This window comes from Poecilia reticulata, chromosome 13 (assembly GCF_904066995.2).
Source record: "Poecilia reticulata chromosome 13, P_reticulata-male-v2, whole genome shotgun sequence".
NCBI lineage: Eukaryota > Metazoa > Chordata > Actinopteri > Cyprinodontiformes > Poeciliidae > Poecilia > Poecilia reticulata.
The window spans coordinates 15381300-15406869 of NC_088842.1; the positions used below are offsets into that span (position 1 = coordinate 15381300).

At 39.0% G+C, this 25570-nt stretch overlaps 3 protein-coding genes across 5 annotated transcripts; 2 read left to right on the forward strand and 1 right to left on the reverse strand.

The window, feature by feature from the left end:
- The first annotated feature begins 6206 nt into the window (after positions 1-6206).
- Positions 6207-12261, forward strand: LOC103474517 (uncharacterized). Its single transcript, XM_008425557.3, has 2 exons — positions 6207-6472; positions 9459-12261. Exons 1-2 carry the CDS (start codon positions 6419-6421, stop codon positions 10695-10697), a joined length of 1293 nt encoding a protein of 430 aa, XP_008423779.1. The 5' UTR covers positions 6207-6418; the 3' UTR covers positions 10698-12261.
- A 6133-nt stretch (positions 12262-18394) lies between these two features.
- Positions 18395-22498, reverse strand: trappc6bl (trafficking protein particle complex subunit 6B, like). The gene is made up of 7 exons (XM_008425555.2): positions 22226-22498; positions 21865-21961; positions 21461-21528; positions 21246-21363; positions 20729-20812; positions 20480-20573; positions 18395-19592 (listed from the first exon to the last, which is right to left on the reverse strand). Exons 2-7 carry the CDS (start codon positions 21958-21960, stop codon positions 19561-19563), a joined length of 492 nt encoding a protein of 163 aa, XP_008423777.2. The 5' UTR covers position 21961; positions 22226-22498; the 3' UTR covers positions 18395-19560.
- Position 22499: 1 nt separating this feature from the next.
- Positions 22500-25409, forward strand: bloc1s3 (biogenesis of lysosomal organelles complex-1, subunit 3). 3 transcript variants are annotated; one of them, XM_017308414.2, is made up of 5 exons: positions 22500-22629; positions 22770-22888; positions 22966-23152; positions 23920-24023; positions 24877-25409. In XM_017308414.2, the coding sequence occupies exons 2-5, from the start codon at positions 22772-22774 to the stop codon at positions 25057-25059; spliced, it is 591 nt and encodes a 196-aa protein (XP_017163903.2). In that variant the 5' UTR covers positions 22500-22629; positions 22770-22771; the 3' UTR covers positions 25060-25409. The 3 variants fall into 3 exon arrangements, with proteins under 3 accessions (XP_017163903.2, XP_008423775.2, XP_008423776.2); XM_008425553.2 differs by lacking the exon at positions 22500-22629 and having other exon boundaries at positions 22636-22888; XM_008425554.2 differs by lacking the exon at positions 22500-22629 and having other exon boundaries at positions 22636-22888; positions 23923-24023.
- The last annotated feature ends 161 nt before the right edge of the window (positions 25410-25570 follow it).

Here is a 25570-nt window from a genome sequence, read left to right on the forward strand (position 1 = left end):
TAAATAATACAAGGCCTTCAGATGTTATTAGTATATACAGTCTATAACAGCGTAATTAAAGGAACACAGCAGGCAGGTCATGAATAGGAGACAAGTTTAGACATCTAATGGAACACTGTTCAGTTCATCTTTCAAAACTTCAAAGTATTGGGCAGAATATCCAGATATGTAAAACAGGCCGAGACTGTAACTAGAATGAAAATTGGTCTTAACAGGTGTTGATGCTGAGGGGCTGAATATAAATGTGTGGCACACATCACAGATTATTCTCCCTGCTGCTGCTGCTGCTCATCTGTGCTGCCTGGATTTTGTGTATTGTTTGTTCATTAAAAGCCATAATTATTGCATCTTTACCTGGGTCCAACCGCGTCCACCCCACCACCTCAAACCACCACTCATGACAATAATCCTGCTTTAGTTTTATCAAACTAATACAATGCAGCCATTGTTTAACATTTCAGAGAAAATGTTTAACCATACGCATGGTTTGACATTAAAAAAATGCATGATTGATCATTAAGGTCTATAGAAGAAAAGGAAAGTCTGACAACTTTGATAAGAATAATTGTTGCATTTTTATGTCTCATAAATTCCCCCCAAAAAAACATACAGTAGTTTCCAGTGATGGCAAACCTTTTTTTACTATCGCTTAAATTGAATTCATGTCATGCTTTAAACATTTTTAGTCAGATCTGATTTGGTGAGTTGCAAATACACTTTAATCCAACAGAGGGCAGAAATACACAGTGAATACCACAGAGCTATTCCACCCCCAATATTCAAGGCAGACATCTTTGTTTTCTTACAAATTTTCAATTTGCATATTTCAACTTAATGACTAAAAACATTCATTCAAACGTATCTTATTGAAGCAACTTATTTCACATGCAATGCAAAATACTATATTTTGTTGCAACTGTTGTCAGACAGATGCAACAACAACAACCCCAGTGAAGAATCTGAAAAAGCAACTCTGCATGTCTTGATTTTAAGAAATTAATGAACTGAGAGATAAAGTAAATGACATGTATCGTTCTGGAAGGGGTTGCAAGCAAATTTCTCCAGCTTTTGGACTACAGTGAGAGTCATTATACACAAATGAAGAAAACAGTGGCAAACCCTCTAACCAGTATGCCAAAATTACTTCAAAAGTGTGCCAACAACTCACTCCAGATGTAAAAAAAAAAAAAAAACAGCCCAAAACAAAGTCGAAAGCATTGCAGGTATTAGTTAAGGTCAGTGATTCAGCAATGAGAAAGACGTTTGACAAACACGGCATTCACGGTTTCGAGGCCAGAAATACTACTGACCAAAAAGATTAAAAAGCCGATTTCATATTTGCAAAAACATTGTGATGATCTCTAAGACTTTGGGGAAATATTCTGTCAGCTAACGAGAGAAAAGTGGAACTTTGTGGAAGGTGCGTATCAGGTTTTATCTATACTCAAACTAGCGCAGCAGTTATTAAACTCTGTCTATGCACACTCAGTCTGCATCAAGTCCCTCATACAGAAAGCTAACTGTAATTGTCTGAGCAAAGTATCCAGAATCAACTGCTTTTCTCTTCTCTACACAAAACATCAACTTGGCCTCAATGGCCTCAGCAGCTTCTTCTTGCAGACATTTGTCACTGTTATCTTGCTTTCTAAGCTATTTGACTTCTCTTGCTTCTTAATTGAATCCACAGGACTGAATTCCAACAGCAGGAGACCAGGAGGGCGAGGAGGTTGTGTCAGAGGTCTAAGGTTGTTTTTTGACCTTCAACCTCTGAGAAGAGGCTTACTGTGTGGGGCTTTTAGAGGTTTGTGTGTATTTGGGTCCAAGTTTTTGACTTCACATACTTTTGAGACATACGTTTGGTGTAAAGGTGTCAGAAATCATTTATTATGCATTAGTTATGCATAGTAACATGCATTCATGTTGTCACACTATTTTTTTTTTATCTAAGTCAAACAGATTATGTCTTTTCCTCCCATGAAACCCACTGCCACTAAACAACCTGATGATCTACAAGACTTTTGGGAAAGGATTCTGTGACCTGAGACAACAAAATGGAAAGTTTATGTCCGGTTACATCTCCCGAAAAACTAACTAAAATCATCATGGTGGTGGGAGTCATGCGTTTCATTCAAACAACACATATCAAATGAAATCAGAAATTCTGTTGGACAAAGTCCAGCCACCATAAGGATAAAGTCAATGTCCGGACGTGTATTTGATTCAGGTGATCTGCTATGACTTTCAACAAGATGTTCATGTTACCACACCATCGAAAGGGGCTGAATTATTTAAAAGATGGGGTCAAAATTTCTCTGATTTCTCCCACTTATTGCAAACACTTGCATGCAGGTGTTCCACCCAGCGCAGCACAACCGGTTATTAGGTTTAGGAGATAATTACATTCCCACCCTGGGCCAGTTCCTTTTCCCTTAGCAATGAGAAAACATCTGAAAATTGTGTTTTCTTGTATTCACATGTGACATCTTCATGTGATATAAAAGTTTGTTAGATGATCTGAAGCATTTAAGTGTGGCAAAAAAAAAAAGTGAAAATGGAAGAAATGGAGACACAGCAACGAGTGAGAGAGCAGTGAAAACTAAATAAAGTAGTGAGGGGCGGGGAGCTAAAAAGCAGATGTTCAAGAGGTCCACCACCCCCTTCTTCATCCTCTTCATTATTTCACTGGTGCTAATAGCCACTTATCTGAAGATGGATGTGCTTGGCTGTGAAGGAATGACTTCACTTGATAAGTATTGTTCCTAAAGGTTCTGACTAATACTTAAGTCAAAACATAGGACATTTCTTCAGTATTATTAAGGTGGTCTAATGTGTTTTAGAAACATATATCTCCACAATGAAACACAGTTTCTTCAAGGTCTGTTTTTTTTTTTTTTTTTTACTTTACCCTTGAGGCTTTCCAAACAACAAATAGATGTGTCAGCAAAATACCTTTTCTGATGACTTGGTCTGTTATTTCAGATAAGTAAGTTCATCTGTGCAAAAACTAAATGTGTTCCAGGATACAGAGTTATGCATTTAGTTCATTTATCTGACATAATAGTGGAAACTTTTGCACATCCAGTAAGAAAAAAACTCACTCCTTCCTATACTTTCAACAATCCTTTCTCTTTATCTTCCTCTCATTCTCTTAAATAACCCCAATTTACCCTTCTCTCCCCATGTCTGTTCTCCTAACAAGCCCCACTGTCCCACCCATCTACTGTTTTTTATGCTGTGTGTGTGTGTGTGGGGGTGCGTGGGTGTGTGTGTGTGTGTGTGTGTGTGTGTGTGTGTGTGCGTGTGTGTGTGTGTGTGTGTGCGTGTGCGTGGGTGTGTGTGTGTGTGTGTGTGCATGGAGAAGGAGTCTTAGAAGGCGGGCCATTGATTTGTTAGTTGATTCAGCAGCTCATGGAGCTCATTGTACTCAAAAGGCCCTACAGCCCAGCTGGACTCAACAAGAAGCAAGAACTCTCTTTCAAATCTCTCAACTCCTCTCTCGTCCCCTCCCCCCTTTTCGTTGCACTCCACTCCCCAACCCACTCACACATAATCCTCCAACTCTTACCCAGAGTAATCCCCAACTCACCAAACTTTATTTTTCTTTTACGAACATAAACCCACTTAGTTTGTTTACAGCCAAGACTTGTTGATTTACCAAATGAACGCATGGAACGGGGTTATTTTTTTAAGGCGCAAATGTCCTGTTGCCCTCGTTTCTAATGTTGGTAAGCCAACAAACATTACATGTGGTATTACTAATATACAGTGGGTATGGAAAGTATTCAGATCCCTTTAAAGTTTTCACTCAGTGTTTCATTGCAGGCATTTGCTAAAATAAAAAAAGTTTACATTATTCCCCCTGAATGTACACTCAGCATCCCATCTTGGCAGAAAAAAACAGAAATGTGAAAATGTTTGCAAATTTATTAAAAAAGAAAAACTGAAATATCACATGGTCACAAGTATTTTTGACCATGTGACATGCATGTTACACCAGGGGTCAGAAACAACCCAAGTAATTCACATATACAAATAAAATTAAAGCAAATTAGTCCATAAGTGAAGTGTTGGGCATACTAAGATATTCTTTAATTTGTGACACTCTTTCCATTTCAAAAGGAAATCAGAGCAGAAAGATGGCTGACCACATACTTTAGGGTATATAGATCTGACCAATGGGACACACACTCATGTCTGGGACGGTTTAACACACACTTTCAGGCATTAACAAACACAAGTATGCCCACGCATATGCACACTGAGACACACACTCTTAATGGGGACCAGTTGGCTGGGGTAAAACAAAGCTTTTTGGATGGCTTTGTTCTCAGCTGATCACATCTTTTCGAGGCGGCTTAGAGGTCTGAGTTGAAGTATTAGAGACGTTTTTAGTAGAAAGAACATTTAAAGACACAGCAGAATGCTTTTCAAATGTTACATTCATTTTTCTTTGACAATTTTAATGTGCTGACTGAAAAAAAAAATATATTGAATAGCCTCATACTTTGAAATGTTGTCACAATCATAACATTGTTTATTTAATTGTAAAGTGAGTTCCCATTTTCTCCCATGATGCCTATGCTCCTTAGTATGAGTTGTTGCAAACTGAAATAGTCCTCACAACGTTTGAGACAACTGTTTGTGAGCATGAAGCTTGTGAGCACGCTCCTGTAAATTCCCTGTAATGCCAGAGATCTGATAGTTTCCCTCCTAGTGAACCTGTCTGGATGTGTCTGTTCTGCCTTTGTAAAAACAAGCCTTCTCGCCTCTGATGGTGGTGAGATTAGGTTTTCTGTGGCTTCTAGTTAGCCACAGGGCTAACTAGAAGTCCTGTGGTGTTTTTCCAAGTCTGGATTGCAGGTTTATAGCCAGTGGAAGCTCCTAGGTACACTGATGTCAAATTTTAACCTGTGATAATATGTATTTCCTTTGCCAAAGTTCCAAGACAGAAAAACAAACACGTCTGTGTGTGAAAGTGTGACTTATATTTTCATGGCTCTGCTCAGCTGCAGTGGAAATTTTCACACATCTGCCTTTGCCTTTGAAATCAAAGACGTTGCTTCCTTTCATCTGTCTCAGACTGTTAGGCTGTCTCCAGAGGCAGTCGTTCCTAACCATATGTCCAGGTGTCTTCTTATCTGCCTGTTTTCTTCTGTTTCTGTCTGGTGTGAGACTACACACTTCTACATTTCTTCAGTCTATTTAATGTAGCTCTTTGTTTTCAGGTTTCTTGGTGTGGCAATGCTGTTATATGCATGGGACACCTTCTTTGAGACAAAAAAGCTCAAAAATATACAGTCATATATTAGCTTATCTCAAAATCAGTAAAAAAAAAAGCATATGCAGTAATATTTTTTTTTTCTGTGGCTACAATGTAGCTTAACACCATCAGGGTGTAAATGTGGGAATGTATAGGATAATTAACTACAGACTTGATAAAGCACTATACAAATACAGGTCACCATTGTTTTGGCAACGCTATGCTAACTCAATTATAGGAAGAACTACTAACTTGGCAGTCGATGACACTCGAGAAAGACGGTAAGCTACAAATGATCATTAATAAAAAAAAAACATCTGGTTGTTTATGAATATTAATTGAAAGTTGGGTGGAAGGAAAAAGTGTGGCAGAAAAGGAACACTAGTAAAAGGGGAAATCAGGAGCCCTTTCGGTGATTTTGAAGCAAGAGCCCATCTGAGATATTCACAAATCAAACCTGTATTCACCACACTGAAATGTATATCGCACAACTGACTGCAACTTCTTCATTCACTGTGCTAAGCACACTTGTGGACGGGGATAATGAGAAAAAAGATATGTTTTGCCTTTTTGTTTTTTAAGATTAAATAAAATGTTGCATCTGGAAATTCAGAGATGATTTGAGTCATGTTCAATGCTGCTGTTAGTCCACTGTGTTTTGTGGCACTTCTTGCTTCCTCCTGCCATCTTCCAGTAGGACTCGGCTGTTTTCAGTTATTGGTGTCTAAACTAATAACCACAGTTTCAACGTGTTTGATTGCGCAGCAAAATGGGCTTAGAGAATCTATGGAGTTCTGTGAGATCCCAAATCTAACAATGCAGGTGAGCTGAAAGTTCCTATTAAATCAACCTGGGTTTCCTCAATATCTCAACAGTCTCCTTCATATGAACTCCGGAAAAGTAAATAAATACATAATTTTGTCCAACAAGTTTTGCTTCTTGAATCAAAGCAGATCGCTGATTTGGTGTCCTGCATACGTTCAGACTCCAGTGGGAGGAGCCAAACGGCGCTGTTAGGTTTTAAATCCACACGTGGTCTCCGTCTCAGGGCTTGTTTAGCAGCAACGACGCACTGCTGAAAACTTCTGACGAAACTCATGCCAGCGCACTGCACACGTCCGCCGCAGCAGGGGTAAACTGGACCACACAGAGGCGAGAATGCCATCTCACCCTCTCAACCAGTTTTCCGAGCTGGAAGACATAATGAGCAAGGTAAACGAAACAGGGGGGCGGAAACGCGCAAAAGAAAAGTTGAGCGGAGGACAAGTTGGTTAGCTAAAACTCTGGAGGGTGCTAACATTAGCTTTTTAGCTGCTCCACGAACTCTACAAATAGTTTACTTGGTTGTGTCTTTGCGTTTTCCTGCCTTGCGTTGCAGAAAGGTTGTTTTCGGGGTCGAAGGCCGGTTTTAGTCCTATTGCTGTTGATTGTTTTGTCTGCTAACTATAAGCTAAGTAGTCGGAGCGTTGTGGCGCCTGTTCAGAAACTTCTTCATAACAGCGGCCTATCATCAAACTCTCTGAGCGACATTCTTCCAACTTTTCATGCTTAATATAGCGCTCAAACTATTCCCCGCCTTTTCAGACCGAATCTGAAGTAAAGTGGCCGACTTAAAGAAGTAACTCCCAAAAAAGAAAAGTTTATTCAAAACGGCAAACTTGGGATTTTTTCTCTTCGTATTGGGCTGCAGTCACTGTGCGCCTGTTCATATTTCGGCTTTGCTTTTATTGTAGCTCGTTTTAAGCTTCATAACCAAACTTCTGCGTTTCTTTAAGCTTATGTGCAGAACAGCAGCAAATACCTATGGTGATTTAAAAACTACTCTGAAAATGTTTGTTTTTCCTTTGGCTTTACAAACCATCCATTACATTCGACTTTGGCTTGTATTAATAACGTTTGTTGATTATTAAGACAACAACCTGGTTCTCCTGTGCACATTTCTTTTAGCAGAGGTGACTGTGATCAGCTTTTATAATCTTTGATTCTGATTTAAACGGCATAGTTTAAAAAAAAAAAAAATCAGATTTGTTGTCTTTTAACCACCCAGTCGCTGGTCAGGATGGAGCATCCACAAATCATCCAGTTCCAGATATAAGCTAATTTCTTGGTCCATCTCTGCTGAATGCACAATGTAAAACAAGAATATTTCTTTCTTTCTCAATTTCTGACCTCCTTTCGTACTGAAGTGGGGCAGTTATTAGTGTTTCCTTTATAGCAACTGGCACTAATAAACTGGTGAAGTTTTGGCTTCAACTCTGACCTGAGCCAGAGGAAAGAACTGGGGCTGGAGGTAGGCTCATGGAGTAAAGCAACCAATCAAAGTGATTTGATCACCGTGTTCGAAATTCTATCTAAGCACAGCCTCAATTGAGACAAAATGCAGTAAAAACACCAAACCTAACAAGGGGAAACATTTGGATCATCTCAGGCGCAGCATCAGCCCTCTGATCCCGCAGGAGATCAATTTAATTTTAAAGCTGCATCGAGCTGCACCTGGAGTGATTTTTCTCCAGGAAGACCCATTTGTAACTCCGTTCTTCCACATTGTTTGTCTTTTAATATCCTCGGATGACGTTAATAAATTTAGCTTCAGATGCTGTTTAAATGCTTCCCGCAGGTAGTGATCACAGCTGGTCACCTTTGGGTTCAGGACACCATTAACAGGTTGAGATACTCAATAAGAAGGATTAATGTGGATGTGTATGCATCATCTCTCTCTGCACTGTGGTTGTTCATAAAAATATTAAAATAACACAGAAAAAGCACAGATGTAGTGTCATGGATACAGAGTGACTGCTTTGTTGAAGGAAACCTTATTGGAGATCTGGTAGTGGAGCCTTTTCAGCTGACACCTATGTATTGTTTACAGATGTTCTCCTTGCTCCGAGGCCTGTTGGTTGTAGGTTATTGATCACAAGGTTTCAGGGGATTTAACACTAGTTGTTAATTCAGCTGCACAGGGATACGTGCCCTGCTGCTAGAAGCTGTCGGGACAGTTGGCTGTGGTGCATTTCCTACATCTGCACAGCTACAGCAGCACTTCACTGCTCACTGCCTCACCTTCTTTACCAAGTAAACCAAGACAGGCTATTGGTTAATACTTAAAAAGTGCTTTACATCAACACTTTTATGGTGTTATTTTTCTAGTTGCTATAATGACTTGCCTCTTAACTGCCATGGAGTAGTAGCTGAATAACTTTAAAGAAAAAAAATCCAAAAGGTTTGCAAATATTTACTTTATAGAAATATTAATTAAAGCAGCGTGAAACTCTTCTAACTACAGCGATGAACTGGTTTCTGAATAAAAGTGTTTACCCTCTAAATGTCAAATGAGAACACTAACATTTTCACTAAGTTTTTATATTGAACTAAAGGTGCATACTGAGAAATCTCTGGTTTTAGTATTTCATTTTTTTTTTTTTTTTTTTATAATAATAAAAAGTCTAAATTTGGCAAAATTAGAAAATGCATTGCATTTATAATAGATTTTTATGATAGAAATTTGAGTCTAAAAAAAGTACGAAACGCGTTAAAAGGTCATTGCCATGCATCCTGGCTGTTGAGTGCTAGATGCAAGCATAGCAATGAAAAGCCGAGTGTTGGCAAAAGGTTGGATGCCTGTACATAATCAACCAAATCTAACATTTTGTCTATGACTTAATAAGCTAATGCACGCATCGATCAACCATTCCATGCTCTTCATTTTGATTAGCAGATGTACCCAGCTGGTCAAATGCATATTAAGAAGATACAGTAACATATCTGCTGTTGATGTTCAATGTAGAAAGAAAAACCTTCAGATTTTTTATGTTTTTGACCTGCTAATTTGTTTTAAAATTGGAAATGTACCAACTCTGATCTGTGGCTGAGTGAATTGAATTGTGCACATCAAGGATGTTTGCTGTTGAAACACAACAATGGGTTAAAACCCTACGTAATGATTTCCAAAGGCATTGAATGCAGCTGTAAAGTAAAGAACTGATTTTTAAGTTTAGGTCTGCTTCTTCTGTGCGAAATCATTTTGGGTGAAAGTAAACAAAAACAAAATTGTAAGGATTTTCAGCCCAGATCATTCAGACTGCCTCAAATCGGAAAACTTGATCTTAAACAGGGTCAAAGTAGGGGTAATGTTGTGGTTAAACATTTTAACATGTTTTCTTCCTCTTTTTTTTTTTTTTTTTTTTTTTTTTTTTTACAGCATTTTCTCAGTCTTGACCTTGGAGAGCAGAACAGACCGTCCCCCTCTGTGAACCTGGCCATGACTTCTCCAGGTTACGCCGGCGATCTGTGCAGAAGTTCCTCGTTCTCTCTGTCCAGCCTCCCCGCTGACTCATCAGACGGCCTGTTTCTGGCCTCCAGCCAATGGGGGCAGCCATCAGAAAGCCTGTCGCCCTCCCAGCTTGCTGCTAACTCCAACCAGTGGGGAAAGTTTGGTTTTCTCTCCCAACGCTCTGTCAGCCTGGTGGAGACGAGGAGCATGCCGGCGGCAAGCCTAGACTGGCCCAGCACTGAACTGAAGACGTCCCAAAGCGACCTGAGCCCCACCGCCTTGCAAGCCGCTGGCTCTTCGTCATCCAGCTCCTCGTCGCGCTACAAAACCGAACTTTGCAGATCTTTCACAGAGAACGGCCTGTGCAAGTACGGCGGGAAGTGCCAGTTCGCCCACGGCCCGGAAGAGCTACGCGATCTAAACAGACATCCTAAGTACAAGACTGAGCCTTGTCGCACCTTCCACACCATCGGCTTCTGCCCGTACGGGATCCGCTGTCACTTTATCCACAACAATGAGGAGGAGAAGAAGCCCACCTTTTCCCGCTCGTCCTCGTCGTTCTCCTCCACCCTTAACGTTTCTCAACAGCCAGCAGGCTCCTCCTCTTCCTCGTCCTTGCGCTCTCACCGGCCACCTCTGGTCAGGCAGAGTTTTAGCTTCGCCGGCTTTCCTTCCGCTCCTCAGCATGTCCTCCAGTCAGTCCTGACCGGCCACACGCCTCCCCCTGTTGCCCCCACTGCCACCTCGTTTACATGCGGCTCATCAGGCTCCCCTGCTTCCTGTGCCGACATCACCGACCTCCTCTCCAGCGCCTTTCTGGAGATGGACTCCGCCTTCGAGGCGTCCGGCATCCAGCAGTGCCAGCCCTCGGCGGGCCACGTTGCCCAAACCGACCTGCGCTCCCCCTTTCTGCCTTCCCCCGACTCAGGCTACTCCCCCAGTGGACTGTCGCCCACCAGCTCACCCTCCCTCCGACAGAGCCCCAGCAGCACCGACCATCTCCTGGGGTCGCTTGGCGCCCGCTCTCTGTCTTATACCTCCCTGTCAGATCAGGATCAGGACGGCGGCAGCTCCACCAGCTCCCTCAGCAGCTCCGAGTCGTGCGGGGGGAGCAACGACAGCAACGGGAAGCGCTTGGCGGTGTTCAGCCAGCTCTCTGTCCCATAGGATTGCTGCTGGCTTCTGCCTAAAAGCAGCAGAGGTCTTTGAAATGAAATGTTCTCACCTTTAACTTCAGTATATTTTCGCCTGACTGACACATAAGACGTTCTTTACAAACTGTGTGGCATTAAAGGAGACGAGGACTTGATGGCAGACTCAAAACACTTTATAGAGATTTCCCTGTCTAGATTTATGTGGCTAAATTATTACCCCAACATGCACAAGCCACACTGATGCGTAAACTAAAGCATACATATCACCGTAGTAGTTTTACATCAACAAATATGCTTTTATTCTTTACGTAAATAGTTTATATGTGCCATGAAGACAAACGGCCAAACAAAAAAACCAAATCAGTGTGATACGATTGATTTGCTAAACCGCACAATCATTCACTTGTCTAAATGTTTCATGAATGGTTTGCAGTATGTGACAAAGCCAAAGAGGACATGTTTTTGCAGCTCAGACTTCCTAATTACGGTCAAACAAATGGTGGCCAATGTTCAGGAGTTTGCTCCAATAACTGTACACAGTATTGTTTATAAGCTTGTGAAATAGTTTTGTTTTTTTTCTTTGTAAATGTGCAGTCTGAGGTTATGTTTAGATTACTGGCCTTAAACCTGTAAGTCAGAGGGTTGTCTGTTTTCTTTTTTTTTTTTTTTTTTTTTCTTTTAAACTATGTGCCTGTAATGTTTTTATCGGGTCCTGTTACGTTGTTGAGCCAAGATTCTGATTTGTTTGGAGAGATGGAAATGGAGTCTCATCCTTTTTTCTTTTTTTTTTTTTCTTGGAAGCATTAATTCAAACTGTCTTGGTATGTGTTGCCAGCTTGTGGGCGCTAGTTGCAGGCCTAACCAGCAAGTCTAAGCTACAGTTTGAAGCATAAACGAGATGCCAGCTATTGGCATTTGGCTTTAACATATTTAAATCAAATCCTTCTTAACAGCTCTCGTCAAACACCTCCATTTTAGGTGCTAATGGTGTTTTTTGAATTGATCTTTGACACAGACGTTGCTATTAGTGAGTCTTTGTTTTTCTTTTTATGTTGTCTTTCTTGCTCTCGTCCACGGGTGCACCGTTACATCTTCATCAAATGTTTTAGTGATTCTCGTCTTGTTGCATCTCTCCATCATCCAGTGTTAATCCTTGCTGTTACGGCTTCATTCTGTTCTCCTGATAAGATCCACTTGAAATGTGTCCGTTGCCTTACTGAATTAGATCCGGCATACTGTAGAGGTTTAGAGTACGTATGCTTAGTGTTCTAGAAACATTACTCGGCTGTATTTTTTTTTTTGTTTTTGTGTGTGTGTGTGTGTGCGTGTGTGTTTACAGTAGTTGGTTAGACGAACAGGCGTCGTGACGTTCCTGGTCTATTTAAGAATCGCCTTTTTCGTCGACAAGTTTGAGACCTGTTTAGAGATAAAGGTGAACATCTTTAGTAAATTAATTTCTTTAATTTATTTTAACGTATTTATAGAGGACTTCTCAGTTAATGCTTGTATCGAGTTTAATATATTTGGGTTTCTTCTGCCTTTTTCTACTGAAAATAAAGTTTTTCTTTTTTTAAAAATAGCTTGTTTCTTTGTTTCTCACTTAACAGATATGCTAACAAGGCAGAACGTATGATTTCCGTTTGCTCCATCTTTTTGCATAATCTACATCTGTGTTGACTTTGTTGCAGAACTGCGTGCATCTGCAGCCATTCACACGTTTTTAGGTGCAGCAGGAAGGAAGGAAGGAAGGAAGCAGGAAATGACTTAACTGTCATATCTGGTTTTCACTGTTGACTGCATTTCTCCAGTGACCACGAATGGTTTAGGTTCAAATATAAAGATTAAGAGTAGAATGAAAATTTACATTGTCTTAAATTTTAGATCTATAATTGACTTACCACTATTGGTCACATTATAAAGTTGTCTGTGAGCATCAAGCACAAAATGTGTATTCATTGAACATTTAATTCTTAAATTAGAAGATTTTTCTTTTTAAATACATTTTGCTTAAATGTTGTCGTGAGACATGTTTTTACTTTTTTATACTACATCTCACTTTTAAAGGTGAGATATACAGCATGCAGTTAGTGCACATTATATTTTTTTTCTTGCCAAAGTGCATATTATGAAGTAAAAAGAGCACAAGTTAAAACAAACCTGGATAGCTGGTGAAGATGACTACCATGATGGTTTCAAACTGTTAATCTTGGCATTTTAAAACAACCAAATACTCACTTTGAATCCACTGTTAAGTTTTATATGTGTCTACAGATGCTTTCCTACTGAGCTTCTGTAGCAAAGGATTATGTGTGAGCAGGAAGGAAAATGGTGCATGGTGTCCCCCAATGTAAATGCAACTATATTAATTTGAATTTACTATATACACGAGTCGATATGTGGAAATCTTTTTTGCTCCAGTTAAATCTCTTAAGTTTTTGTCTCTGGTAGCTTCGCAAAATAAAAAAAACAAAACATTTTTGTCAGGGATTTCTGCATCTTCCTCAACATTAAATCTTTTGATGCAGGTTTTCTTTGAGGCTAACAGTGTAACTTTGTCATTTTTAGCTGAGCACCTTCTCCCACAGGCTTTCTGTGTTCCTTGCATGCAAAGACAAAAGCGTCATCTTGCAGGTTTCTTTCAGCATTGGCTTTCTTTATTCCATCTGTACAATTCGAAATCAAACAGCCAAAAAGATGGAATATGTGAAAGTGAAACAAGAAAAGGGTTTATTGTGAGATTCACCTCAGGTAACTCAAAAACTACAACTTGAAATGTTCTTATAGGCAAAAAAATAAACCAATGAATGAAGAATATTGCTAAGAATGATAAACTGTTATTCATACTATACAACAGAGCTGAATGTTACAATATACATTATATAAAACAGTCTATTAGAATGAGGGAATATTGCACACTGTTCACATAATAGTGGTATTGCACTCGTTACACTGCATGAGTATAAAGGTGTAGCAGCAGTAAGAGTGAAAAAGCATTTTACAGTAAGTAACCAAATTAACAAGAAGATAACAGTAAGTTAGAGTCATTTAAACCCATGTGTTCAAACAGTTCAAATGTGTAGTAACACTACTATGTGTAGTGCGAGTGAAATCTTTGATGGTCTCTTGGTAGATCTGCTGAGGCAATAGGGAGTTCTTGAAGAGTTGGGAGTTTAGTCCCGGTGATTTCCTATGCTGACCTCACGACTCTTGGTAATATGTAGTGGAATTGCCACTGAACTGAGACGCTGCAGTTCAGTGTAGAAAGTTCAGCAGATGGACGGGTTTCTCTTTTCAGCCTTCTGAAGTGTCATACAATTAAATTATAAAAAAGAGGTTTTCTATGTCTGCCTTGGTGATTGTGTGAATTTTTACTATGTCAAAAATTCTGCAAAACAGTTAAATAATGGTTATGATAGGTAGCTTCCTATTTAATATTACACTATGAGATGGATACATCCACAGTGGAGCTGTTAACCACAACACTAATGATTTTAATAATTTTGAAAATTTATGTGAAATAAAATGAAAATTATTTTTCCAGCTTTTATGTTTTTTCTATCAACACACCAAGAAAACCAGAAAATGAGACCGCCCATACCGAATAACTTCCAGTTTAGAGAGAAGAACTGGATGTACAGTTTAGATTTACAAAGATCAAGAGAAACGGATAAAACTTCACGTAGTTTCCAAATAAGCATTAGTTTAGTAATTATAACTGGGGAAATTTTTACAACTAAAACAAATTGCTATCATCAGTGAGACATACGGGAAACAAATGCACTGGATTAGACAAATCATTTTTATATTCAAGAAATAAGTGTTCCCAAAATGGATCTTTGTGGGATCCCAGGACTTACAAGAAATTGTTGATCAGGATAATTATAAAAGCCAGAGGAGTATTTTTCCTTCAGAAGTGTAAGGTGAGAGATTCTGCAAAACTTTGTGATTTACCGTATTAAATGCCTTTTTCTTCCCCACAATGAACTAAAACTCAATTTGCAGATTGTATGATTAATGGCTGTCATATCAACAATCTTTTCCAACTAAGCTGAGGATTTTCCTAGACTCTCCAGGGACCTCAAGGCTGTTCTTTGATTAATGCATTCTTTATCCAGCCAATTAGTTTACGTGCTTAGTTGTGCCATACTTTCATTTTCCAATGACTGCACTGCGCGTTAAGCCCGGGGATACGGTTTTACAACCTGCTTTTAACTTCTGCACAACTTTCCCAACCTCTCTGCTGTGTTCCTTGATCTTCATGATGTCGTTTGTTCATTAATGTTCTCCTGAGGTCTTCACAGAACAGCTGCTTATACTGAAGATCCATTACACACAGGTGGAATATATATCAATTAGTTAACTTCTGAATGCGATAGTTTTAAACAGGAGGATCGGATTAAAGAGCAGATATAGAGGTGGAGTAGATATGAAACAGATGAAAACCTTTCAGATTTTCACTTGTAAACATTTTGGAAATCCATGTAACACATCCGTTCCTACACACAATTATGCATTTGTCTCTGATGGTTTCTAACGTAGCATAACCCAATATAACATCTTGTGATTCTGTCATAACAGGATACAGAGAAGCTCAGGATGTGTAAGAATGTTTATTCTGGTATTACTGCCACTTACACCCCTTTCCACTTTCTTCCTGCTCAGCTGTGTGAGGTGTGACCTGGTTTAGTCTTCTCTAGTCTAATGACCAAAACATGATTGTGGATTTTTTTTTTAAGTTTTCAGTTTTCAAATATTTTTGGTTAGAACTTGGCAGAGGCTAACGCGGCACAAAATGTATAAAATGTACAGGTGCCTATCATTCAGATAATGGTCTTCTTAAGGATCCTCATTACTGACTCACAAGAAGTCTTTATTTTTTTCCTCATACATGCACACACTCGAGCTCTATTATCTAGTCTCTACAGCAGCAGATGGGTTGGCCTTCCTGGGAGTGATTGGTTAGCGGTGCAGGGTTTAGAGGCATGTGTGTGCTTGTATGGGTATGTGGCATTGTTTCCTAGAGACATTATCCCACACTCCTGCGCTGCGGGACAGAGGAAAGGCAGGCAGATGGCTGCATTCAGGTCCACCACAGGTCAACATATGGGCCATGGAGACAAAGTTTGTGTTTGTGTGTCTGTGAGCCTGAGCATCCCACCATGCATGAGTGGAAGAAGTTGAATGAAATAAGAAAGTGGGGGAAAAAAAGGTAAGGGTTGGGGGGAAGATAAAAACTGGTGAGAAAAGAGTTGTGGGAGAGTTGGAGAGGAAGAAACTTTGTGTCTTCCCATGAGATAATGCAAATTAAGCCCAGCAATATGGGTGCATGAGGACTTGTTACTATTAGCTCAGAGTGAGACTCATTTTCATTTCCCAAACTCAAACAGTTATCACATCTGGAGAGATTTTCTTCAGTGTTGTTCCAGCCAATCCCAACTCATATGATTAAATGGAAATCAGGTGTGGGGAAAAAAAGCAAACAAAAAACAAGGTAGGTGCACAAAAGCATGACAATCTGTTGCTATCTCATTACCATGTTGCTGCCATTAAATTTTTTGGAGCTCAGTCATTTCAATGTTCTAGGACTTTGTTTTAGTTAAAAATTGCAAAAATAAATAAATAAACTGTAGCAATCCGGTTGCATAAATGTACCCACCCTTAAAGTAATGCTTAGTATTCACACTTCTGTGGTAGGAAGATGTCAGCATCAAACATTTCCCTGCTTTGCCTTGGAAAGTTCCCCAAATCTCTCAAATTGTGAAGACAACTTAATTTTTTCTTCTGTTGATTTTTATGAATGTTTGGTTCACTGTGCAATATAAAAATCTGTCTTCATTTTTCAGCTTTCTAATCACCTGGATTATTATTTTTTTTTGTCAAAGCTTATTTGTGTCAGTTCCTCCTTTAGAAAAGTAATCATGATGCTGTCACCAACATAGTTCACTGTGTGGGCTGTGCTTTTGGCAACGTTGATAGTTGTGTCAAACTTGTGTTTTTGACAGTCGACGGTGGTGACAGCAGTAGCAGTTTATCCTAATCGGAGTGATAACCGAAATTCACACAAGGTTTTGGGAAACTTTAGCAAGATCTGGATGTTTTGTTTGAAATGCAAGACTGTACTCTAAAGTCCAGATATATGGGGAATATCAGAGATTGCTGACTTCTACTTCTTTTGTATCACTATTAATTGATGGCATACTCCAAAAGGTCTGATTGCTCAACATTATTTAAATAGGTGATTTAGCAAAGTAGTAGTCTCAGGGGGGGAACCACTTAATCAAGAAAATGCTAAACTTTTAAAGAGAGATACACGCTCCTTGTTGTCAGAAATAAACAGGTCAACGAGTAATTTTTCAGTCTGGACAGCATATTTCTTTGTACTTGTCTGGTGAACGTTAGTTACAGAAACATGAACGGTTCTGAGCGCAGCTCTTGAGCCCCCTACGTCCAGGCCTCCCTCTGTTCAGGCTCCTTGCTGAGTCTTTTGGGCGACACAGGGGAGGGGAGCAAAGACGTGTAGGAAAGGAGACAAAATGTCCCTGCTGAACTGTAACTATTGTCCCTCAGTTTCACAGGAAGAATCAGTCTCCATATAACCCTACTTCTCAGCAGAGGAATTTGTTTGCAGGTGAAAGGAAACACTCCCTGAAGACCACAATTACACCTCTGTCACCTTTTTCTGTTTCCTTCTCCTAACCCTCTGCTTCCAAGAACCTCCAATGAAAGTCTCTTTTCTTCCTTTCTTCTTCCTACAGCCTCCTTTCAGGCTCTCCGTTTTCTCCATCTATTTTTCTATTTAGCCCACTCTCCTAATCTCCTCCTCCACCAACTTTCTAAAACTCTACCCCCTCTCAGTCTTTCTCTAATCCCTCCTCCTGATTATTTCCCTCCTCTCAAGAGAGGATTTGGGCTGTTTAATGGGTTGCAACGAACAGAAAAAGACTGAGCTTAGCTGCATAGAAATACAGACGACTAACTGAGATTCCTAGCCTGTTTTTTTCCTCCTCCTCTGGATTCCTATGGTTGAATAAAAGTTTCATAAGGGTTACATTACACTGTGCAGATTTACAGGTGAAAAATAACTATTTATGGTTTATTCAGCAATTTTCCTTAACTTCTCTTGAAAACTTGAGATAGCTCAAGCACACTTGTTTTTGAGACGGGAACAAACCAGAGCTATGAGAGCAATTTGAGACGAGAGGTAGTCAAGTAATAAAATCTTTGTCATCCACACGTACAATTAAAAAATACAAATCGAGTGAAACAAGGTTTAAAATATTCTCAATTCACTAGATCATCTTTAAAACCCTGAATCGTGCATTGCTCATCTTACCTAAACCTATCAAGCAAAAATATTATTTTATGAGTTATAACAATAAAGAATGTTATTCTTCACTGAAACTGGGAATTTTTAAGTAGGTGTCCCATACGTGTCTTTCTCCATAAACCAAATCTCCTTTGAGGAATGTTTATGTTGCTCATGGAAAACCTAACAAGAGCACAACTGGTATCACTCTCCTTTAATTTAAAAAAAACTGCTGTCTCAGCAAGCATATGATAAAAAAAAGAACGTAAAACTGAGAAGTGAATAAATAATGCCTCAAACGTATAAAGATTGCGTCATGTGTCTCCATCTGGTGGCTTAAAGAGGTTACTGCTTTCAAAAGATTTTTGAATCGCTTTTCTCTACCAAACATGACAAGACTTCCATGGAGTGTAGCATTATTTATTACATCATAGTTTTATTAAGTTTACATAGAGAAGTCTTGTTTTAAGACCCTACGACTGAACAGAGAACAAACACATTGTTACTGAACATAACGCAGTTCAAGAAAAAAATTTTACGAACATGATTTACAGCCGACTGAGAAAAGATATAGACATGTGAAATCAGGTCGGTATTCTAAATGTAGTATTTGGTAGAAATAGGTCAATCATCTTAGAAGATCAGTGTCCCCCACAAACAAGATCTGATTCTAATTACACATTTTTAATGCACGCTTGACTTGGGAACACAAGATCTGCGTAACCTAATTCAATTTAAAACAACACGCCAGCAACATGAATCCAAATTACTACCAATTGATTGCAGAGAGGCAAAAATGACAGAAGGCAGCGCAAAACACCAGACCTTGATGCAGTTCTGCCGTCTGGTTTTTTTCATACCTGTTCTGCTCACAAACTTTACGACCACTGGCAGCATACACCACCAGCATCCGACATTTAGCAAACAGTTTGCCGTTTAAGCTTCATTCGAAATTCAAGTGATGTCCTAAACTTGCGTCAGGTTTACATTAACTTAGATAATCAGGGAACAAAATATAGGAGGAATTTATATTTCTAGTTGTAGAATTGGCTTTATTTTTGTGTTTGTTTTTTTTTTACTACACCTACTGATAAGCAACTCTTTACATTTAATATTTAGGTCCAGCAGTTTTGTTCCCACGCGAGGCTCCCCCAGTTAGTTCATTGAAGCAACCTTTTACCAATCATGAATGTTTAGACAGATTTAGTCAGAAGTTTGCTTTGGATAAATGGTTCTAACATTTAGCTGATCAGTCAGTGCACTGCCAGCCTCTCTCAAAAATACTTTACACAAGAACTCATAAGTTTTTATATTACACGGTTTAAATGGACAAGCATTTCAAAAATTAAAACAGAGGAGAAAAAAAAAAGCACAAAACCAAAAATGAACTAAAGAGCCTGGTTGAAGTCCAAACAGTGGTTTGGAGGATCTGAGTTGACCCATCCATCACCCACTTGACCCATTTGTGATAATATATGCAAATGTCCGTTATGATCAGTGGAAATGCAGGTACAACCCTCCCAACACCATGGCACCATTTATGTGTACCGGGGTAACCAAGGCAACCGGGTCACAGCTTCTGGATGACCACCTGAAACTTACCTGGGAGAACAAGAGGCAAAAAAAGGAAACCATTATTATAATCTACACAAAAGTAAAGTAACAAAAATGGACAGCATAGTTAATGAGATGTTCTGGGCGTACTGATCAGACAGAGCACATTTATCCTGCAGCAGTAGTTATTTTCCTCCCTCAATGAGACACACACTCAAACTCTAGTGGTCTCATTGAACACTGTTGTGTTAATCCTGGTTATGTAGGTTGCAAATTCTGAGTCTGATCAGTCAGGCCTGTTAAAGTAGGACTCCACGGAGACTTTTTAGGGGACAATGATTGGTTGATGGCTGTTGTTCCAAAATGCACCAGTTGATTTTAGCAAAGCATCAGACATGGTTGACCTTAAGGTTTCACTGAACAGGATGCACATTCTGGCTCTTAGGACTGTACAATAAATCCCAAATATGTTGCAATATTCATATCACAAAGGACTGTTTGGAGTGCAGTAATATTTTTCAAGTGTTGTGAAACTGTGTTTTCACACTAAAGTAATCACACTGCTGCTGTTAAAGTCTTACAGCAGCAGAGTCTGACACTGGACATTAATGACGTCCAAAATGCTGAAGGTCACAGACTTATGGAAGCACAAATGAGAAGGAGAGGAAAGAGAAAAATGGGGATATGGAAACTGATATTTTCATCATAATATTTACCAATTCTAGCACTGGTGCAAAATTTTCTAACATTGTGAAGCCCTTGCAGACAAAAAACACACTTATAATATTCACAAAAAGCGATAAAGTCGCTTTTTGTTCAAGTTCTATTCAAGTCATCTGTTAAAAAAAAATCACTTATTTCTTTCTCAATTTGCAGTTGGAGAAAAAAACCACAGTCCTGCACATAGGAATAGAAGTCATGTATTGGACACTTACATGACGGCATGATGGAGACCTCAGCTGTCACCACACTCTCCAGCCCGAGGTTAGACAGAGCTCCTCTCACCACACCGCAAGAAAACGCAAGATACTGGGAAAAAGAATGAATCGATCAGCTACAGCTTAGCTAAAACAAACTGACTTCATAAGCTGCGTGTCATAAACATTTTAACTACTTGTTTATGTTAGATTTAAAGTTAACAGCAGTGCACATCTATTCGAGTGTACTAGGTGATAATTCTGTACCTTGGGGGCCTGATCCAGATATTGTTTCCCACCAGAAAACTGAGTCAGTAAAGAAAACTTGTTGTCCTGTAAAACATAGGTCCCCTGTGGTGCAAAATACATGGTTAGACTTCCCAACATGTCATTCTGGACATTTGCATTTACTATTGCTCTTCTGAAACACACACATTTTTAGAATTGTTAACATTTCCCTGAGTAGTTGGTTTTTTTTTATACCTCTTTTAAAATAAGAACTTTACAAGCTTTTGGTTTTAGTCATTTATAGGAACCTTGGGCAGAGTTGGAGGCTTTGCCTTAAAGTTGTGTCTATTTTCCAATTTTAATACAGAATGTTAAGTCTGTCGAAAATACATGAAAATACATACGTCCAATTAAGTCAAAATGTCATCAAAAATGTAGGCATTAATTTCTGTAAATCAATATTACAAAGCAGTGTCTTGTTTGACACCATCTTCAGCACAATAAATCAAATGAAATGTAATCATTGTGAACCAGATTCTTTTCAACAACATTTTACCTGATGGTTTGTTCGGAGGTTGTCCACTTGTCTCCTAAACACCTTAGTCCAGAAGTCTTTACAAATAAACTTCATAATATCCAGCTCATCCTTAAAGCTGGGGGTGTCCCGTGTCAGTCTGCAAGCAAACATCAAATCATATACATATTAGAAAGGAGATCAGTGGTCGGATATGCATCCACTGTTAAACGTCCCTTATTATGAACGTCACCTACCTCTCAATGAGACCTTGTCCCACCCTGAAACCCATCGCTTCTAAGAGAGAAATACATGCCGCTCTGTCCTTGGGTGCAATAATATATAGACATACAAAGGGATTGGTTAAAAAATGCAACAAACCATCTTGTAATGTGGTATTGTAAATGCTAATCTTGTGCTACATAGAATTAAGAGAGAAGAGAACACAGACTAAGCAATTACCTGTTAAGTAGTAGTATCCAATATGCCCAAAAGTCATTTAAGTATCAAATTTTTTTTGTATTTTGCCAACTTTGCAGCTTTAACTTTTGTCTAACAGTTTTTAATTTCGTATATATTAATGGATCAGGGAAATGCAGTTGCTTACAGGCTTTCTTTATGTCAGAAAAACAGTTTGACTTAAGTTTGTAAATGAACAGACCTTGTTGTCCAACTCTCCTTTACTCGACTGCTGCTCGTTGAAAATGTGCGAAACAATCTCCATATGGAGAAACTCAAACAAGGAGTCGTCTGCCATTCTGTAAAAACACTCAAAATTAACATAAAGCTCTATGAAAGGATGGGACATTAAGAAAATCAGCTGTAAACATTAAAATCTTGTTCCCTCTTTAGCATTAGCTAGCTAGATTTGATTAGCAACCGGTGATTAAACATTTCTAAGCATAACAGAATGGGCTATACGAAAACGGAGTAGAGAAAGAAAAAACAATAGAAGGATCACTTATAGAAATTAACCACCAAAAATATCGTATTAGATTCAAATTTTCACTATATTAGCTTACCTGTTAAACCTCCCTTACTCTGCTAGCCTACTTCTGCTTCTCAGGTTGCACTCGATATATTCACCAGGGCACCCCGTAAAATGTATGCAGGCGAAGTTAAAGGCACTTTAATTAATTTATATGGATTATCAACAGGAGAAGAACCCTGTTTGTGCTAGTAGAGACAAGGTAAGTAATACAAATAATCTAGTGATTGAACAGTCTCCCTGATACCAAATAAACAGCAGGTTCACATCTAGATTTAGCTTCCGAGTACGCCGGCGTAATACACAAACCACCGTAACATACCAGGGAACCAATCAAAATACAAAGCGTATTTTTCGTGCGCTTCCTGTATCCGATTTGATTGGATCTTAGAAAGCAAGCTACTTCCTCGCTCATGTGATTTGTTTTCGACAGAAAAGGTTGGACATTTTCTGCATTTGATTCTGCTCATACATCCATTGTATAAAGCAAAACCCCCCATACTTTGTTTACAATGTAGTGACAATTTCAAATCGAGTGCTTTCGCTGCCCATCCAGTGTTGTTTTGTTGCGTTTCCAGCCATGTCCAGCAGCAGATACCCGATAGTGGTGCAGGGGGAAGCGTCTGAAACGGACTCCGATGATGAAGTCTACATCACTTCTCTGACTTCTCACCAAACTACCGCAGGAGGAGCCAAGGTTAGCTAACAGAAATGCCAATACACTTTTGAGCATTTGAGCTCTGTTTTTCTTAATGCGTTTTTGGATGGTGTCAGGTTCCTGGGGAAGCCTCGGAGACGGACAGCGAAGATGATCCGCAGCAGGCGGTCAGATCCTCTGTAATGGCTCAGGAGAGCGCTCAGATACTCAAGAGAGAGCTGCCCCCTCTTATTGTGGTCAGAGACAACCCCGATGTGCAGTCCATAGTAGAAGACAGGCCGAGCCCTTCACACAGGCCTTATGGTGAGGACACATGTTGTATGTGAACAGTGTTAGAACATGCCATTGTGAAATAATGTATTGATGTTAAGCTTTCCATTTCTGTACTTCATCTGATGTTTTAAAACACCATTTTCATCCTGAAAGAAGGTAATTTTGAGTCTTTTTTCCCCCTCAATAATATCGATGTATGAGTGGAGTTATTGTTAGAATAACCTAGCAGTTCTTTTAGCATGGTGCTTTCAGTAGTGGGAATTTCCAGTTAATCTCAGATTAGGGTCGCTCAAGCTTAAAAATGTCCAATTCAGGTCATCAATGAAATTCTCAGGGCATTTCCAACTCCAGCATTTGAAATGCCTGACTACATTTGCAATAGTCATGTAATAAAGATGGATCCAGACACCGTCTCCTTCACTGAAACTAAGAGGAGTACATGATAAGTGTCCTGTCTGATATTTAAAAGTTCTTTACACAATGTGGTGTAATGGTGCTGATCCACAACTTTATTGGGATTTACCTTCTGCAATTATTTATTGAATAAGGTAAAATATTTTTTTTTACAGATACCACCATGCAAGTGGCATTGTATGGGGAAGGACAACTTAAAAAGACATTCATTTCATAAAACTTTATTTGTGACAAATAACAATGAAACTGCACATTTTTATGTTATCAACCTAACCATATCACACAAACGTAGGACATTTTCCACTAAAGTTTCTTGTTTGGTTGTTTTTATCTATTAGGTAGCTGTTCAGTCTGAGTCCCTGCTCTGTTTATAATTCTATTAGCAGGAGACACCCTTCTACAGCAGAAGCTGCAGGAGTCCAACAGCCGGCTGTATACCGATGTGGGGCAGAGGGTCCGACAGGTTTATGGCAGCGCCAGTAAGGAGGTATGCTGTGCTTCGACTTGAACCAATAATTTGTCAATGCGTGACTTAATAGTTATCTAAAGTCTTTCTTCTCCGTTGCATCTCTTCTGGCATAATCTGTCATCTAATTTAGATGAAACAATTCCACACAACAGTCTAAATTATTCATACCCCTGGCAGTTTCAGATGTGCAACATTTCTTATTTAGCTTGTTTTTGATAGGAAATGTAACGGGCATCTCTCAAAAGATGAGAAAGCAAAATAAGACGAATATGTATAAGAAAAAAATACGTTTTCACCTTACGTGTAAAAATTGCGCATCGGAAAATATTTATCACTGCAATAATTACTGGAAAAATCTATTTTTGGCATTATAACATTCAAATCATTCTTATATTTGCTGACCAGCTTTTTCTGCTTCCACTAGTATTTTAATGAATGTTCTTTAGTGATGAACTCTTGACAGTTTTTGAGGTTGGAAGGCCTCATTTCCATCACCCTAATCTTTAGCTGAGATCAGATTTGAGTCGGTACCCGGACTGGACCTCTCCAAAAACATTAATATTTCTTTCAGTTAGAAGAAACATGCTGGTCAAAAATAAAAGATTACTTCTAACGAAATTCTCCCAGAGATAGGAACTATTTTGTGTTTAATAAAGTAAAGGTTCTGACATGCAATGCAGACATGCATGTTAGAGCTGACAGAATTTCTTTGTGCAATCTGTTGCATGCACTCAAATGGTGGGCAGTAAAATATAGTTTAATTATGTGGCTACGGTCCACCAGGAACCAGGTTTGACCTCTACTGGAATCAAATCCATCCAGTAAGACGTATCTTCTCGATTTATTGGTTAACTTTGTGTTTGTAAATTAGGTCCACAGTGTGACATCTCAGCTGAATTCGTCCCAGAGCACCATCATCAATGCTTCCCACAGTATCCGATTAATCCTGGACGATCTGAAGGCCGTGTCCGAGAAGATCGACATTATCACCAGCTGCCAAATACTTCCTGATATCAACATCAACCCTGGTTATTTAACTTCACCTACACCCTAATAAATGCTTTGCAACTGACTGAAATTGTGACATGTTTTTAAATGGCATCATACGCACATACATTTAGTAATTTCAGAGTAAGACACAAAGATGAACAGTATATTGTTTTACTTAAGTGGATGCAAATTTTCCCTGCATATCAAAGTAAAAAGTGTTTGCAAGTTGCCTTTTGTTGTATTTAACTGACAGTGACTGTATGTAGCTTTCTGTTAATAGAAATTTAATCGAATACGTTATTTTTTTTCCCTTCTTTTGAAGAAAAAAAAACCCATCTACTTTTTTAAAGAATAAATTGTATATTTAAAACCTGAATGATTATAAATAAAATGTTAGTCTCTGATTTCAATGGATGCTGTCTAGGTTTTCGATTTCTTTTTGTTTGTGGGTGGAACGTATCATGTATTTATTGTTGTTTTTCAGAAGGGACTTCTAGGAAAGATGGACATTGTTACTTAAAAGAAAATCACAAGCTAAAAATCTAACAAAATTGATAACCACAAAAACATCATAA